At 40.7% G+C, this 13,470-nt stretch overlaps 1 protein-coding gene across 4 annotated transcripts in view; it reads right to left on the reverse strand.

The window, feature by feature from the left end:
* Positions 1 to 5,321: 5,321 nt before the first annotated feature.
* The window catches only part of LOC123768914 (golgin subfamily A member 1), a 69,599-nt gene continuing 61,450 nt past the window's right edge, over positions 5,322 to 13,470 (reverse strand). The window contains exons 10-14 of one of the 4 annotated variants that reach the window (XM_045759721.2): positions 11,322 to 11,870; positions 8,237 to 8,378; positions 7,835 to 7,962; positions 7,280 to 7,397; positions 5,322 to 6,182 (exon numbers count right to left, since the gene is read on the reverse strand). In XM_045759721.2, coding sequence (XP_045615677.2) covers positions 6,118 to 6,182; positions 7,280 to 7,397; positions 7,835 to 7,962; positions 8,237 to 8,378; positions 11,322 to 11,870 — 1,002 coding nt within the window. In that variant the 3' untranslated portion in view covers positions 5,322 to 6,117. Of the gene's footprint in view, positions 6,212 to 7,141; positions 7,398 to 7,834; positions 7,963 to 8,236; positions 8,379 to 11,321; positions 11,871 to 13,470 lie in introns of those variants that run through there. The other 3 variants (XM_069309141.1, XM_045759725.2, XM_069309140.1) reach the window with 3 other exon arrangements.

Raw genomic sequence — 13,470 nt, forward strand, 5'->3', positions numbered from 1 at the left:
CTGATGCGATGTAAGTGTACTTCTGTTGTTCTACTGCTCCCTTTCATCAAACTAAGTGGTTCGTAGTTGGTTGAATTCTTGTACCAACCCGCAGATCCTGATGTTGCAACTGCTGTGTTGTGGTCACTGTACATCTTTTGCATTGCTCTGTTTCTAATTACTTTCTTAATCTGTGATAGACTCTGTGGTATGTAAATGTCTACATTTTTTCTTAGTTGCAAGTTTTGCAGCTTCGTCTGCAATGTCATTTCCTATTTAATCTATAACAACCACAACTTCACTCATCACAATCGACTTGAGAATGGTCCAGGATGAACTGAAATGTCGTCGTCCCTTATTTTCTACTGTGTGGTTGGATCAACATATTTCAGCCACGTTATTGTGACTCCTCGTCTGCAATATAATCACGAGTTGATAATGGTCCAGAATGCACCAAAATGTCGATATCTCATCTTCTGGTATGTGGGTTGTCATCATTGGTTCACCAGAATTCAGAAGAGACAAAGAAGAAGAGAGGACAAAAAGTTTGAGAAATTGACCTTAGATATTTGTTAGAACAATGCATGCATACAAACTTCATCAAACAAACAGGGCATGCAGAGTCAAAATCACCCAAAAGGAGCACAGGGTCTGTTAAGGAGTCCAACAGGTGTTTAAGATCAGGAAAAGAAAGTGCAACATTTGGGGGAAATAAATGGAACAGTGTACCATTTATTCACAAAGATATGGGCAGCAGAGGAATGAATGCACCGACTGGTAAAAAAGGGGGACAAAGGGATCATCATTACAGATCAAGAGAGCAGAAGAATTAGGGGTCTCAGCAAAAACTTAAGAAGAGAGAAAGAAATAACAGAGGAAGCAACCAGGACTAAACATTGGCTCCTGGAGATACACAAAGTGGTGAAAACTGCATGATCAGAAGTTGGAGTTCATGGAAGTTCATAAAAACCACAAATATTCCATTTAAATAACAAGAGAAATCAAGGGCAAAGAAGAACACAGTATACTCGGTGGGATCAGTCTCAGTAAAATCAGGGTCAAGATTGGGATGGGTAAATCGAGCACAGACAACCGAGTCAAGGAGGCAGTAAGATGGGCCAGAGGGGAATGACAAGAGTCTGGAGTGAGAGGAGAGATCGCAGAGGGGCGGAAAAAGGAATCGGGGCGAGGAAGGACAGATGAAGGGAAGACTTTATCAGGGATCGGGCTCACTGGACCAATGGTATACTAAGGAAAATCCACGGCAAGTAGAGAAAAAAATTATTTTTAAATAACCCATCATTGAAGAACCACCGATATTGAGGACTGCCAAACTGCATAAACTAAATAAATGTTGACCTAAACCTATGATAAAGGCAAGGGCAAATCTTAATTTATGGAAGTGGGGAAACAAAGTAAGAATCAATCATCAATGTGTTTAGGGCTGTGAAATTTACATATTCCAACTGACACGGATGGGAATTTGGTCAAAGCTACAACTTTTCTCAGGAGTACATCAAGCAGTAGTGTGTGTTCACCGGTTATTTCCTATGTGACGTTGTGTAACATTGAAACTTACATACTGAACTTAATTTCTAGGAATATAGAGAAGTTATTAATATCCTATAAACAAATCTTCTATAATTATCAATAAATAAAATTAACACAAAAGCACTCAATTCTGGTTTCATTTTTCCTTCAAGGTTAAATATTTTTACATTATTCATCACTTGTTAATTTCTTCATGATTTACACACACTTTACAATTCTGTACAATATACAATTTATTTTTTCACACACACCACATATTACCAAACCTTATCTCTTGTGGATTTTGATTTTTGACTATTCCAAGAAGACATGGGAGTGAAGTAAGGTAAATAACTTATAATATTTGTTCTTATTCAAAATTAAGACTATACGGTAGAGCTCCCCCCCCCCCCTCCTATTTCTTTAGGTGTAAAGTGGTTGATACAAAGGTCTCCACATTACACGTTAACTACTGTAGGTTTTTTAAAGTTTGAGCTACTCAGCAATATTAGCAACCACTCGCCGCTTATGCATTAGTTTTGATCACAAACAAAATAACATGAATCTGCATTTCCAACGTGCAGATAATTGGGGAAAAAATTTAAAATTGAGGGAACAATTTGTAAACAAATATGCAATATAATTAAATACTAACACATTATATGAAATAATTTTTTTTTGTTCTTGACATTGCACTTGACATTGAGTATTTTAAAATACATTTGGTTGCTTAATTAATCAAGCTTAAATATATCAAAATAATGACAGTTCCTATTATACTGACACTTGTTCATTCTAGCTAATAATTAATGCTAAATGTTTTTCTTTAAGATTCATGCCCATAACAGACAAATTTCAGTTTTGATGGTAAACACAAGTTCCTACTCTAACTGTATTAGAAAATTATGTTGTTATAAGTCGCAATTATAACAGTTACATAAGTAACTTATATAAGAAAATAATAAGAAAATACAATTATATAATACAATCCCAATTATATTATTGTTGTAAGTCACAATAACGTGGCGGAAAATTAGACATTTAGACCCAAATGTCTGAAAATAAAGGAAGTGATAACCTTTTGGTCTGTTCTAGACCATTACCAGGTGTGCCGTGGACCATTACCAGGTGTGTCCTGGACCATTACCAGGTGTGTCCTGAACCATTACCAGGTGTGTCCTGAACCATTACCAGGTGTGTCCTGGACCATTACCAGGTGTGTCCTGGACCATTACCAGGTGTGTTCTGGACCATTACCAGGTGTGTCCTGGACCATTACCAGGTGTGTCCTGGACCATTACCAGGTGTGTCCTGGACCATTACCAGGTGTGTCCTGGACCATTACCAGGTGTGTCCTGGACCATTACCAGGTGTGTCCTGGACCATTACCAGGTGTGTTCTGGACCATTACCCTAAGTGCCTGACATTAAACTTATTGTTTGCTAACTGACTGGTTGCGACTGAAAGCTTGATTGACTGTGTATGCCTGATTGACTGTGAATGCCTGAGAGACTGACCGTAAATGTTTAACCAGTTGCTACTACAACTGTGAATGCTTGACTGCCCTTGGTTATGTCTGCCTGTGACTTGTCTTGACTGACATGTTATGACTAACAGACTGGTTCTGACTGACTGCCACATAACAGAGGCAGTGATATGTGTGAATGGAAAATCTGAACCCAGTGATGCAGATATGAAAGCGTTTAAGGCGAGCAGGAAATGGTCTCACCACCACCACCTTCCTCCTCACCCTCCCCATACACCAACACCACCACTCCTTCCCTTCTCACTGTCTCCCATACGCCAACAAGAATCCTCAGTAAAAGGTAAAGTACAGGTAAATGTTCAGTAAAGTTAATATTTGTGGGTGTGGGTGTGTGTGTGTAATTACCTAAGTGTAGTTACAGGATGAGAGCTACGCTCGTGGTGTCCCGTCTTCCCAGCACTCTTTGTCATATAACGCTTTGAAACTATTGACGGTCTTGGCCTCCACCACCTTCTCACCTAACTTGTTCCAACCGTCTACCACTCTGTTTGCGAAAGTGAATTTTCTTATATTTCTTCAGCATCTGTGTTTAGCTAGTTTATATCTATGACCTCTTGTTCTTAAAGTTCCAGGTCTCAGGAAATCTTCCCTATCGATTTTATCAATTCTTGTTACTATTTTGTATGTAGTGATCATATCACCTCTTTTTCTTCTGTCTTCTAGTTTTGGCATATTTAATGCCTCTAACCTCTCCTTCTAGCTCTTGCCCTTCAGTTCTGGGAGCCACTTAGTAGCATGTCTTTGCACCTTTTCCAGTTTGTTGATGTGCTTCTTAAGACATGGGCATCACACAACCGCTGCATATTCTAGCTTTGGCCTAACAAAAGTCGTGAACAATTTCTTTACTATATCGCCATCCATGTTTTTAAAAGCAATTCTGAAGTTAGAAAGCGTGGCATAGGCTCCCCGCACAACGTTCTTTATGTGGTCCTCAGGTGATAGTTTTCTATCTAGAACCACCCCTAGATCTCTTTATCAGAATTCTTTAAAGATTTCTCACATAATATATAGGTTGTGTGGGGTCTATGTTCTCCTATTCCACATTCCATAACATGGTATTTATTAATATTAAATTCCATTTGCCAAGTGGTGCTCCATATACTTATTTTGTCCAGGTCATCTTGAAGGGCATGACAATAATCTAAGTTTCTTATCCTTCCTATTATTTTAGCATCATCAGCAAACATGTTCATTTAATTCTGTATACCAACTGGTAGATCATTTATGTAGACAATAAACATCACTGGTGCAAGAACTGAACCCTGTGGTACTCCACTTGTGACATTTCTCCAGTCCGATACATTACGTCTGATTACTGCCCTCATTTTTCCATCAGTCAGAAAATTTTTCATCCATGTTAGAAGCTTACCTGTCACCCCTCCAATATTTTCCAGTTTCCAGAACAACCTCTTATGTGGAGCTCTGTCGAAAGCCTTTTTTAGGTCCAGATAGATGCAGTCAACCCAACCATCTCTTTCCTGTAAAATCTCTGTGGCTTGATCATAGAAACTGAGTAAATTCGATACACAAGATCTTCCAGAGCGAAAACCATACTGTCTGTCTGATATTATATCATTTCTCTCCAGGTGTTCTATCCATTTAGTTTTTATTAGTTTTTCAAATACTTTCACTATTACACTTGTCAATGATATAGATCTATAATTGATAGGGTCTTCCCTGCTGCCACTTTTGAAGATTGGAACTACTGTATGTTAACCTGTTTCCACACGTCTGCTATGGCTCCTGTACACAGGGATGCCTGAAAGATCAGGTGAAGTGGAATGCTGAGCTCAGATGTACATTCTCTCAGAACCCATGGTGAAACGCCATCTGGGCCAACTGCTTTGTTCTTACTGAGCTCCTTTAGCAAGTTTTCCACTTCATCTCTAGACACCTCTATACGTTCTATGTTTTTCTCTGGAATTCTTATTGTGTCTGGTTCTCTGAAGATTTCAGAGAACCTTAATTGAGTGCCTTAATTTTTAATAGGTTTTTGGTGATAATCTATCAAGTCTAAATATGGGTCAACTAAATTATAAATTAAATTATAAATTATAAATAAATTATTGCAATAATGCAGGTGAAAGGAAAATACATTATGCAGTTTATTCTGTAAAGCTAATATTTGAATTTAAAATTTAAAATTTGAAGTCTGTCAATAGACTTATTATATTAGCTAGTATTCAATCTGTATAACTTGCAAGAATGATTTCAATTGAATGGCCTACTTTTGCCAAGTATATTTAGGTTTCAAATTTTCCTGATGGTAGATTTGTTTTTTTATTACATGCCACACACATACAAAACATATTCAAGAAAATATACATAAGTACAGAATTATCCTATCAGAATTTATACATCATGTACATATATGGTAAGCAAGCACTTATAAATAAATTTTCACAAAAATTGCATAGAAATCTTCACTCTAGCTTCATTCACTCACTTTCTATATTTCTGTTAAGTGTTATGCAGTTTAATGTAAGAGTCTGATGCACCAATCTTATATGTTTCTTCACACACACCAAATATTAACTGACAAAGTATCACTCTTTCTTAACATGAACTACTGTTTATAATATATTTTGTTCTCTGTTGTGTTCAAATAATCTTTGCTTGGAACCAACAAACTATTTGACAAATTATACTGTATAATAAGGACAAGTTTCCTGAACAATCACTGACAGCATTGTGTCTTCACAACGAACTATCATGTTTGCCTAAAAATATTAATGTGCCAATGTTTCATCTTCTCAAATGCATCTAACAATGAAAATTGTTACCTAAACCATGATGCATATGCTTCGGATGTGCCTAAACCTAATGAAACTATTATTCTTGTACATAAAAAAATGGGATTTCAAAGCATTAAGTAAGAACTGGCCATTAAAATTCAGTACAAAATAGCTAATGAATATAATATTGAATAGACATTATAAAACATTTCAATGAGAGTAGATTTAAAAACTGGCTCCCAAATTTAAAGTTCCTCGATCCAGCCCAAATGAAACGTTTGCCCTCACGTAAAAGATACTACCGCATATACCCTGCTTAAGTCAGGTTTAAAGTGTACTGACTTGTCTGTGGAGGTAAATTTCAGGTCCTGAGTTGAACTGGCTCTGTCTATCTGCAGTATCGGGATTCAATTAGTGTGGGCTGTTGAAGAGTTCAAGAAATTGTGATCAACACTAAATATATGTGATGTTTATGAGTCCACTTTATTACTTTTTGTTTTCCAATTCAATATCATTCATTTATAAAACTATATTTTCAGATAAAAGCCAATATATCTCCCAATTCCCCTATGGCTGACAACAAAATTTAATACATTTGTAACTAGATTAAAGATCATGCTAAACAAAGACACCCAAACAAATATTATAGCATCATTTCTAATTCTTCAGTGAGAAAATGGAACATATTTTGTTGCAAGTGAAAGTACATGAACATCAAGGCAGAGCTAATATCATTCAAGATAAGTACAGGATTCAAAATAAGTTTCCTGACCAATATATATACTTGTTGACCAAGTTGACCAAGGTCAACAATTAAGAAATATTAATATTTAATGAACATTTTCCCAGGAGTCTCTGTATGAGGTTTCAACATCATACATCAGATAAATATCAAATATTTATGGTAATAAGCTTTGAACTTATATACAAGTATAATGCTATTTCTTGTCCATCAAGTAACATTGTGCTTAATGAAGCTCTGTTCTTTAAAATTGGACTACAGTAAATGAACAAATCCACAAGGGCCGTGACAAGGATTCGAACCTGCGCCCGGGAGCATCCCAGACACTGCCTTAATCGACTGAGCTAGACTGAACCCAGACTGAGTGTCTAGGATGCTCCCGGACGCAGGTTCGAATCCTCGTCACGGCCCTTGTGGATTTGTTCATTTGATGCATCACGTTAGTGTGATCTTTGTGTGTGGACTACAGTACTTATAAAACATACTAAATGGATAACAAAAATATGCTCTGCTAAGGAAGCAACAATCAGCTGCTTCTTTAAGTCATTTATATACATTATTACCAAAGATATAAGCAGCATATCTGCTCTTACACTCACAGATGCTTCCCTATAAGTAAAATAATAACTATTCCAGTAATTGGATCTTCAACTTCTGACAGATGATATAACCTGCTTAGGTGCTGCTATGACAACCACCAAGGATGTCATTGAGATGGAGGGATTGTTTTGGCATTCTGGCCCTTACCTAAATTGGGTCTCGAGCCAAACCATGACATCTTCCATTCTAGTGTCTCTCGCAGCAATTTCTCTTCTTCAGTGGTCATTTGAAGCAAAGTGGCAACAGCACGAGTCAGATGAACAGCCTAGAAAATATCAACAACTCATTGCAGAATGAGTATCTGACTACTGTTCTGATGCCAGTACAAGCAGGCGATGAGTCACAATAATGTGGCTAAAGTATGTTGACCAGACCACACACTATAAGGTGAAGGGGCGACGACGTTTCGGTCCGTCCTGGACCATTCTCAAGATTGACTTGAGAATGGTCCAGGACAGACCGAAACGTCGTCGCCCCTTCACCTTCTAGTGTGTGGTCTGGTCAACATGCCAGTACAAAAAATGTTAATCATACTCAAAGATATTCTTTCAAAAACAAATTTATTAAACCTACATGCATAATTACCAAACAAGCCAACTGATCCTTGACAAAGTATTTTTAAATCATAATTATCATGCTACAAACTATGTGCCCAATGATGTACTGTATTAACAATGTTAACTAAGGAAAATGATTACTGACCTCATACTCCCTAGACGTGAGATACTTTATGATGACATGCTTGAGATATGTGTGGTTCACATTCAAACCATTATCACTGCCATTAACAGCTGATAGTCCCATAGAAGAGCTATTTTCCGAGGAGTTTGCTGAAAATACCCAAAGATGATCAAAACGTTACACGTATTATGCATTAAACATTGTGAACTTGCTTACAAGAATAGAAATCTTGCATAAAGTTCAGCAAGAAAGTGACATCATTTATAATAAGTGTATAAGAGCAAGACTTGCACAGTACTATTACATTAAAAATTAAGTTAACTTTGTAAAGGTTTACAAAAGAACTAAAATCACAATTAAAGGACACCGAGTTCTAGAACTGCTAAATAATTTAGTTTACTTCACAAAGATTTTCTTCCTAACCATTGATAATGGGAGATGTATCTCGTGTCCTGGAGTCAACGCGAGGGTCTGCTGCACAATCTGGCGAGTCTGCCGTCAACTTGAGCTCTCTTTGTATGGTCTTCTTCATATCAGCTAGTCTTTGGCCTTGGACTTTTAGAGCCTAAAGAAACACTTCCATATTAGTCATAAAAACATCGTTTTGAGGGTAATGAAATGCCCCTTTCTGGGCGGTACCACAGTAGTTTCCTTTGCTTTAGGCACTGGCAAAAAAGTAGCTCCCAAGCTTAACAGGGAACATGTGCCATATTACCATCACACTTTCCTCCTCCCCAGAAAAGGGAGCAAGTGAGAATCAACAATCAATTCACTATCGAAGAGAATTACCCTAAAATTTTAGTTGCAAAATATCAGTAATGTGCTGTGATAATATTTGGTAATTAGCTAACTACTATGTAAAGCTCTAAAAGCAATTGCAACACCTTTTGCAAAAACTACCTCTGCTCTCCAAGACCAAGCCCCTTAGAGCTCAAGCAAGTATGCCCCCCCTTACATCAAGTCCAAGTACCCCAAGAGCTGAAGGATAGAAAAATAGTACAGGGCAGGAATGAGGCCTAACCCAGAAAAGTTTATTTCAATATACTCAATGCTTAATTTGGAATAAACTCCCCTTCCCTTAGTAGCTTCCTTTCCTTCCTCACTACAGAACCTCACTGGAGGACAAAATATATTCTACATAAATGAGGTACTTAAACAAGGATCAATTAGTTTCTGAAAGAGCCCAGTTGGCTCCCTGAAGCTGTCATGCTGAGATTGCTCCATACTAAAAGGTCAAATCAATTGCAGAAGTTCTGTTTGTGGACCAGAGTCAGAATCTGCCCCTCCTCTTTCAAAGAGGCACAGGAAGCATGTGACAATCAAGCACCCCACTGGAAAAATCCTTCAAAATGTCAATGAAGCTTTACAGACAACTGGAGGGTTCACAGAATTCTAAGCCTCAAAACTGCCAAACCCTGCAAATGATTCAAACAGAACAAGATATTCACTCAAACTAGCTCAAAACTCGAGAGTAACGATTACCACCACCAAGTGGCCTGGCCCCAGCCGGGTTCCCATCTCAGTTCTGGAGCCGATGAACAACCCAATGAACAACTGACAAACCTGGAGGGAGGGGAGGGTAATATTCCTGGAACCACTGGGCTCCTCCAGAAAGAGGTGTTTCAATACATTCAACATTGGGTTTCTGGTGGGAGCCCCCTCGGTTGCCCTTCAACCTGTAGGATATGTAAAAAAAAACCAGCGTTGAATGTAATGAAACACTATTTTCTGGGTGAGACCCTGGAGGTGCCCCGGAGGCTCCCCAGAGCTATCCAGGCTGATATTGCCAATATTAGACTTTTGGCTTCATTCAGTGTGAATGGAGTTCTTAGACCTACCGGGGACCACGAGCCAGAACCTGGCCCCCTCAGAGAGGCACGAGGAGCAATGACCTATAGAAGCCCTCATGTAGTTGGAAGCATTCTATGTCTGCCATTGACTGGGTCAGGCACTCAGAAAGGAAAGCATCCCTAAACAAACCCCTATTCTGGGTAAGAAATTGCTACTGAGAGCCAAACTAGCGGACAGAACTCCCCAAACAAAAATGAGGAAACAATCATGACGTCACCACGTCACCGTCTGCGCAGCTTTCCCCACAGTCTCCTGGAGCAACAGCGGAATGGGGGGGGGGGTACAGGAACTCCCACCTCGAGCAGTTCTGCCGGAAGGCTTCGATCCCGACAGCCTCGCAGTCGGGGAAGGGTGCCACATATACCGGAAGACGCCTCGACCATGCAGACGCGAAGAGGTCCACCTCTGGGTGCCCGAATGTCTGGCAGAGCCAACTGAAGAAGTCGGCGTCGACCGTTCATTTCGTGGACGAGAATGAACCGGGACACGCCGTCCGCCAGGATGTTGGACACTCCCTGGACATGAACCACCAGGAGAACCAAACCCCAAGAACTCGGCAAACGAGTCACCCTAAGCAACCAGCCCCAAAAAGCCAAGGACTGCATCGAACCCCCGCGGTTCAGACAATGAATCACAGGGAAGCAGTCCGACTGGAGCCGGATCGTCGATCTGCAAGCGACATGAACCCTCTGAAGCGAATGCCACACCCCCATGAACTCCCGCGCTGTGCTGTGAACCCGACAGAAGGAAGGACCCCACTGACTCTGGCCAGCCTGGTGAGCACAAAACCCCAGCTGAGAAACGAGGCATTTGTGAATGCATCGAGTGAGGGCTTGGTTAGGTGCCACTGCATTGCACCCCGAAAAACCCGAAGAGGAAGCTGGCGATGCAAGGCCCCTGGGGTCCGAACCTAGCTAGAGCAGCAGAAAGGACGTCATCGAAGGAAACAGAACAGCCGCCGAAGCCAGATCCGACCAGACTGAACGGGTAGCCCAGCACGGCGAAGTTCAGCACAGCTGCTCAAGCAACCAACAATTAACCTGGGTGCCCTCCAAAAACTGCCGAAGGCAGGACTGCAGCCACAGCAATGCCGCAGGAGAGAGAGACAAGGAAGCGGTCCAGGAATCCCATACAAGACCTAGCCAAGATTGAACCTGAGAGGGAACCATATGGGACTTCCTCCAGTTCACCAAGGACCCGAACCCAGGAAGCTGGGAAAGGACCAAATCCCTGGAGAGCAGACACGCGGACTGGCTGGGAGCCCAGACCAGCCAGTCGTCGAAAAAATCAAAACCTGAACCCCTAACAGACGCAAATTTGTCACCATGACCCGGGAAAGGCGTGTGAACACATGAGGTGCCAGATTCAAGCTGAATGGAAGGCAATGAAAGTGGTAAGCCTTCTGCCCCACGACAAAACTGAGCCAGTCCTTGAACCCCGGATGAATTGGGACGTGCCAATATGTATCCCGGAGGTCCAGGGACACCATCCAAGCGCCTGGCTCCAAAAGCAGCGGAACCTGGGACAGAGTCATCATCCGAAAGGAGGGGCAAAGTGGATTAATTTGAATGATAAATGTAGCTTTTTAACTGAAGTAGGAAACAGAACATTAGAGAGAATATAGAACACTATCATATCATAAAAGCCAGATACATACCTGTTTCTTCTCCAGCAATTCATCTTCCAGGTTCTTCACTGTCTCCCTTAACCCAGTTACCATTTCAGATTGTTCAATTTTATGCACAAGATCATCTTCGGAAATTTTTAGTTGATCTCTAAGAGCATCACACTCGTGTACAACTCCACTAAGTTCAGCCTCCACTTTAATGAATTTTGATACACTCTTCTCATTCTCTTCCTTTAGTGATTTAACACTTTCATTCAATACATTAACTTTTTCCACATATTCATCTAAATTCTTAAAAAGCCTTGCTTTTTCACTGCTCACTGTATCCAGTTTACACTGAAGTTCTGATTTTGCCTTTTCTATAGTTTCTAGAGTAGTCCGCTCCTGATACAGTGTTTCGTGGAGGGATTTCTTTTCATTTTGTGCCAAAGTCAAGTCAGTTTGAGCTGTAGTCAAATTATCTTTAACCAATGTCATTTCAGTCTCTATTTCCATTAATTTTTCCTCTAGTGATGCAATATCTTCTAATTTACACTGAAGAACACTTGCACACGACTGATGTTTGATCTCTTCTGATGTCTGTAAAAAAAAAGAAAAAAAAAAATTATATATTAATGAACGAGCCAAAAAAAATAATAAAAAATAAATAAGTAAATAAATAAATACATGTAAAGCATGCATCTTATTTGGGAAGAATACCGAGCTTAATTTTGCTTAACTTTTAATCCTATTATTTTGTTTTTAACTAACTTGTGTTTCTTCAGTTAGAGGTGAAGATCTGATTCTACCAGTTAAAGGACCATTCCAATTGTGTACAAAGAAAATGGATAAAAAAAAAAAAAAAGTTAAACAGCTCTAAAACTACTTCAGCAATCTGGAAACACAAAAAAAACAGCGTTAAATGTAATGAAATGCCATTTTCTGGGTGAGACCCAGAGGCTCCCCGGAGATTATCCAGGCTGATATGCTAATGTCAGACTTTGGTATCAGTCATGTGTATGGAGTTCCGTGGGCCTACCGGGGACCACGCAACCTGTCCTCTTAAAAAGAACGTCGCTTTTGGCCGTTTGCCCGTATGGCCGAATTTGGACGTAATTTGAAATTGAAAAAAAAATTAAAATGAATGTGGGATTTTTTTTTTCACCAACAGTAAGTTAAGGGTCCTGTGATAGGTTAGGTGGGCAGGAAATTCTCATAAAGTTTCAAAACGTTATGAAAAACGTTAATTTAAAGTGTCCTCTTATAACCTCTGCGCGTAAGCCGGACGACTCAAATAGAAAACGGAACAGAACGTCACTTTTGTGAGTCGATTTCATTTCAAATTACGTCCAAATTTAGCCATATCGCGCATACGAGCCAAAAGTGACGTTCTTTTTAGGAGGACGGGTTGGACCACGAGCCAGAACCTGGCCCCCTCAGAGATGCACAGGGAGCAATGGCCTATAGAAACCCCCGTGTGGTTGGTAGCATTCTATGTCTGCCATCGACAGGGTCGGGCACCCAGAAAAGTAAGTGTCCCAAAACAAGCGACGAGCATGACATCACACGTCGTTGCACAGCTCTCCCCCCCATCTTGGGAGGGGAAAAGGGGCTCCCCCTTCCCCCTCCCGGGGAGGAGGGAGCCGAGCAGATAGTGGCGCGGCAACGTGTGATGTCATGCTCGTTTGCTTGTTTCTTTTTGGGGAGTTCTATCCACTTGTTCGGCTTTTGGTAGCAATTTTCACCAGAATAGGGGTTTGTTTTGGGACACTTACTTTTCTGGGTGCCCGACCCAGTCGATGGCAGACATAGAATGCTTCCAACCACACGGGGGTTTCTATAGGCCATTGCTCCCCCATACCTCTCTGAGGGGGCCAAGTTCTGGCTCGTGGTCCCTGGTAGGCCCACAGAACTCCATACACATGACTGATGCCAAAGTCTGACATTAGCATATCAGCATGGATAAGCTCCGGGGAGCTGAAGGGGCTTCCCCCCCCCAGAAAATAGGTTGGAATGTAACAAAATGCCTAATTATTGGTGAACCTCGGTGGCTCCCTGAAGCTATACATTGAGGAGGTTCCCATCTACAGTGGTTTGTTTTGACTTGCTGACTTTCTGGATGCTTTTCCCGGTGAGGTGGCAAAATGTCACTGCTCCGCACCTCTGAGGTGGGCCAGGTTCTGGCTCTGGTCCCCGATAG

Source organism: Procambarus clarkii, chromosome 64 (genome assembly GCF_040958095.1).
Source record: "Procambarus clarkii isolate CNS0578487 chromosome 64, FALCON_Pclarkii_2.0, whole genome shotgun sequence".
Lineage (NCBI taxonomy): Eukaryota > Metazoa > Arthropoda > Malacostraca > Decapoda > Cambaridae > Procambarus > Procambarus clarkii.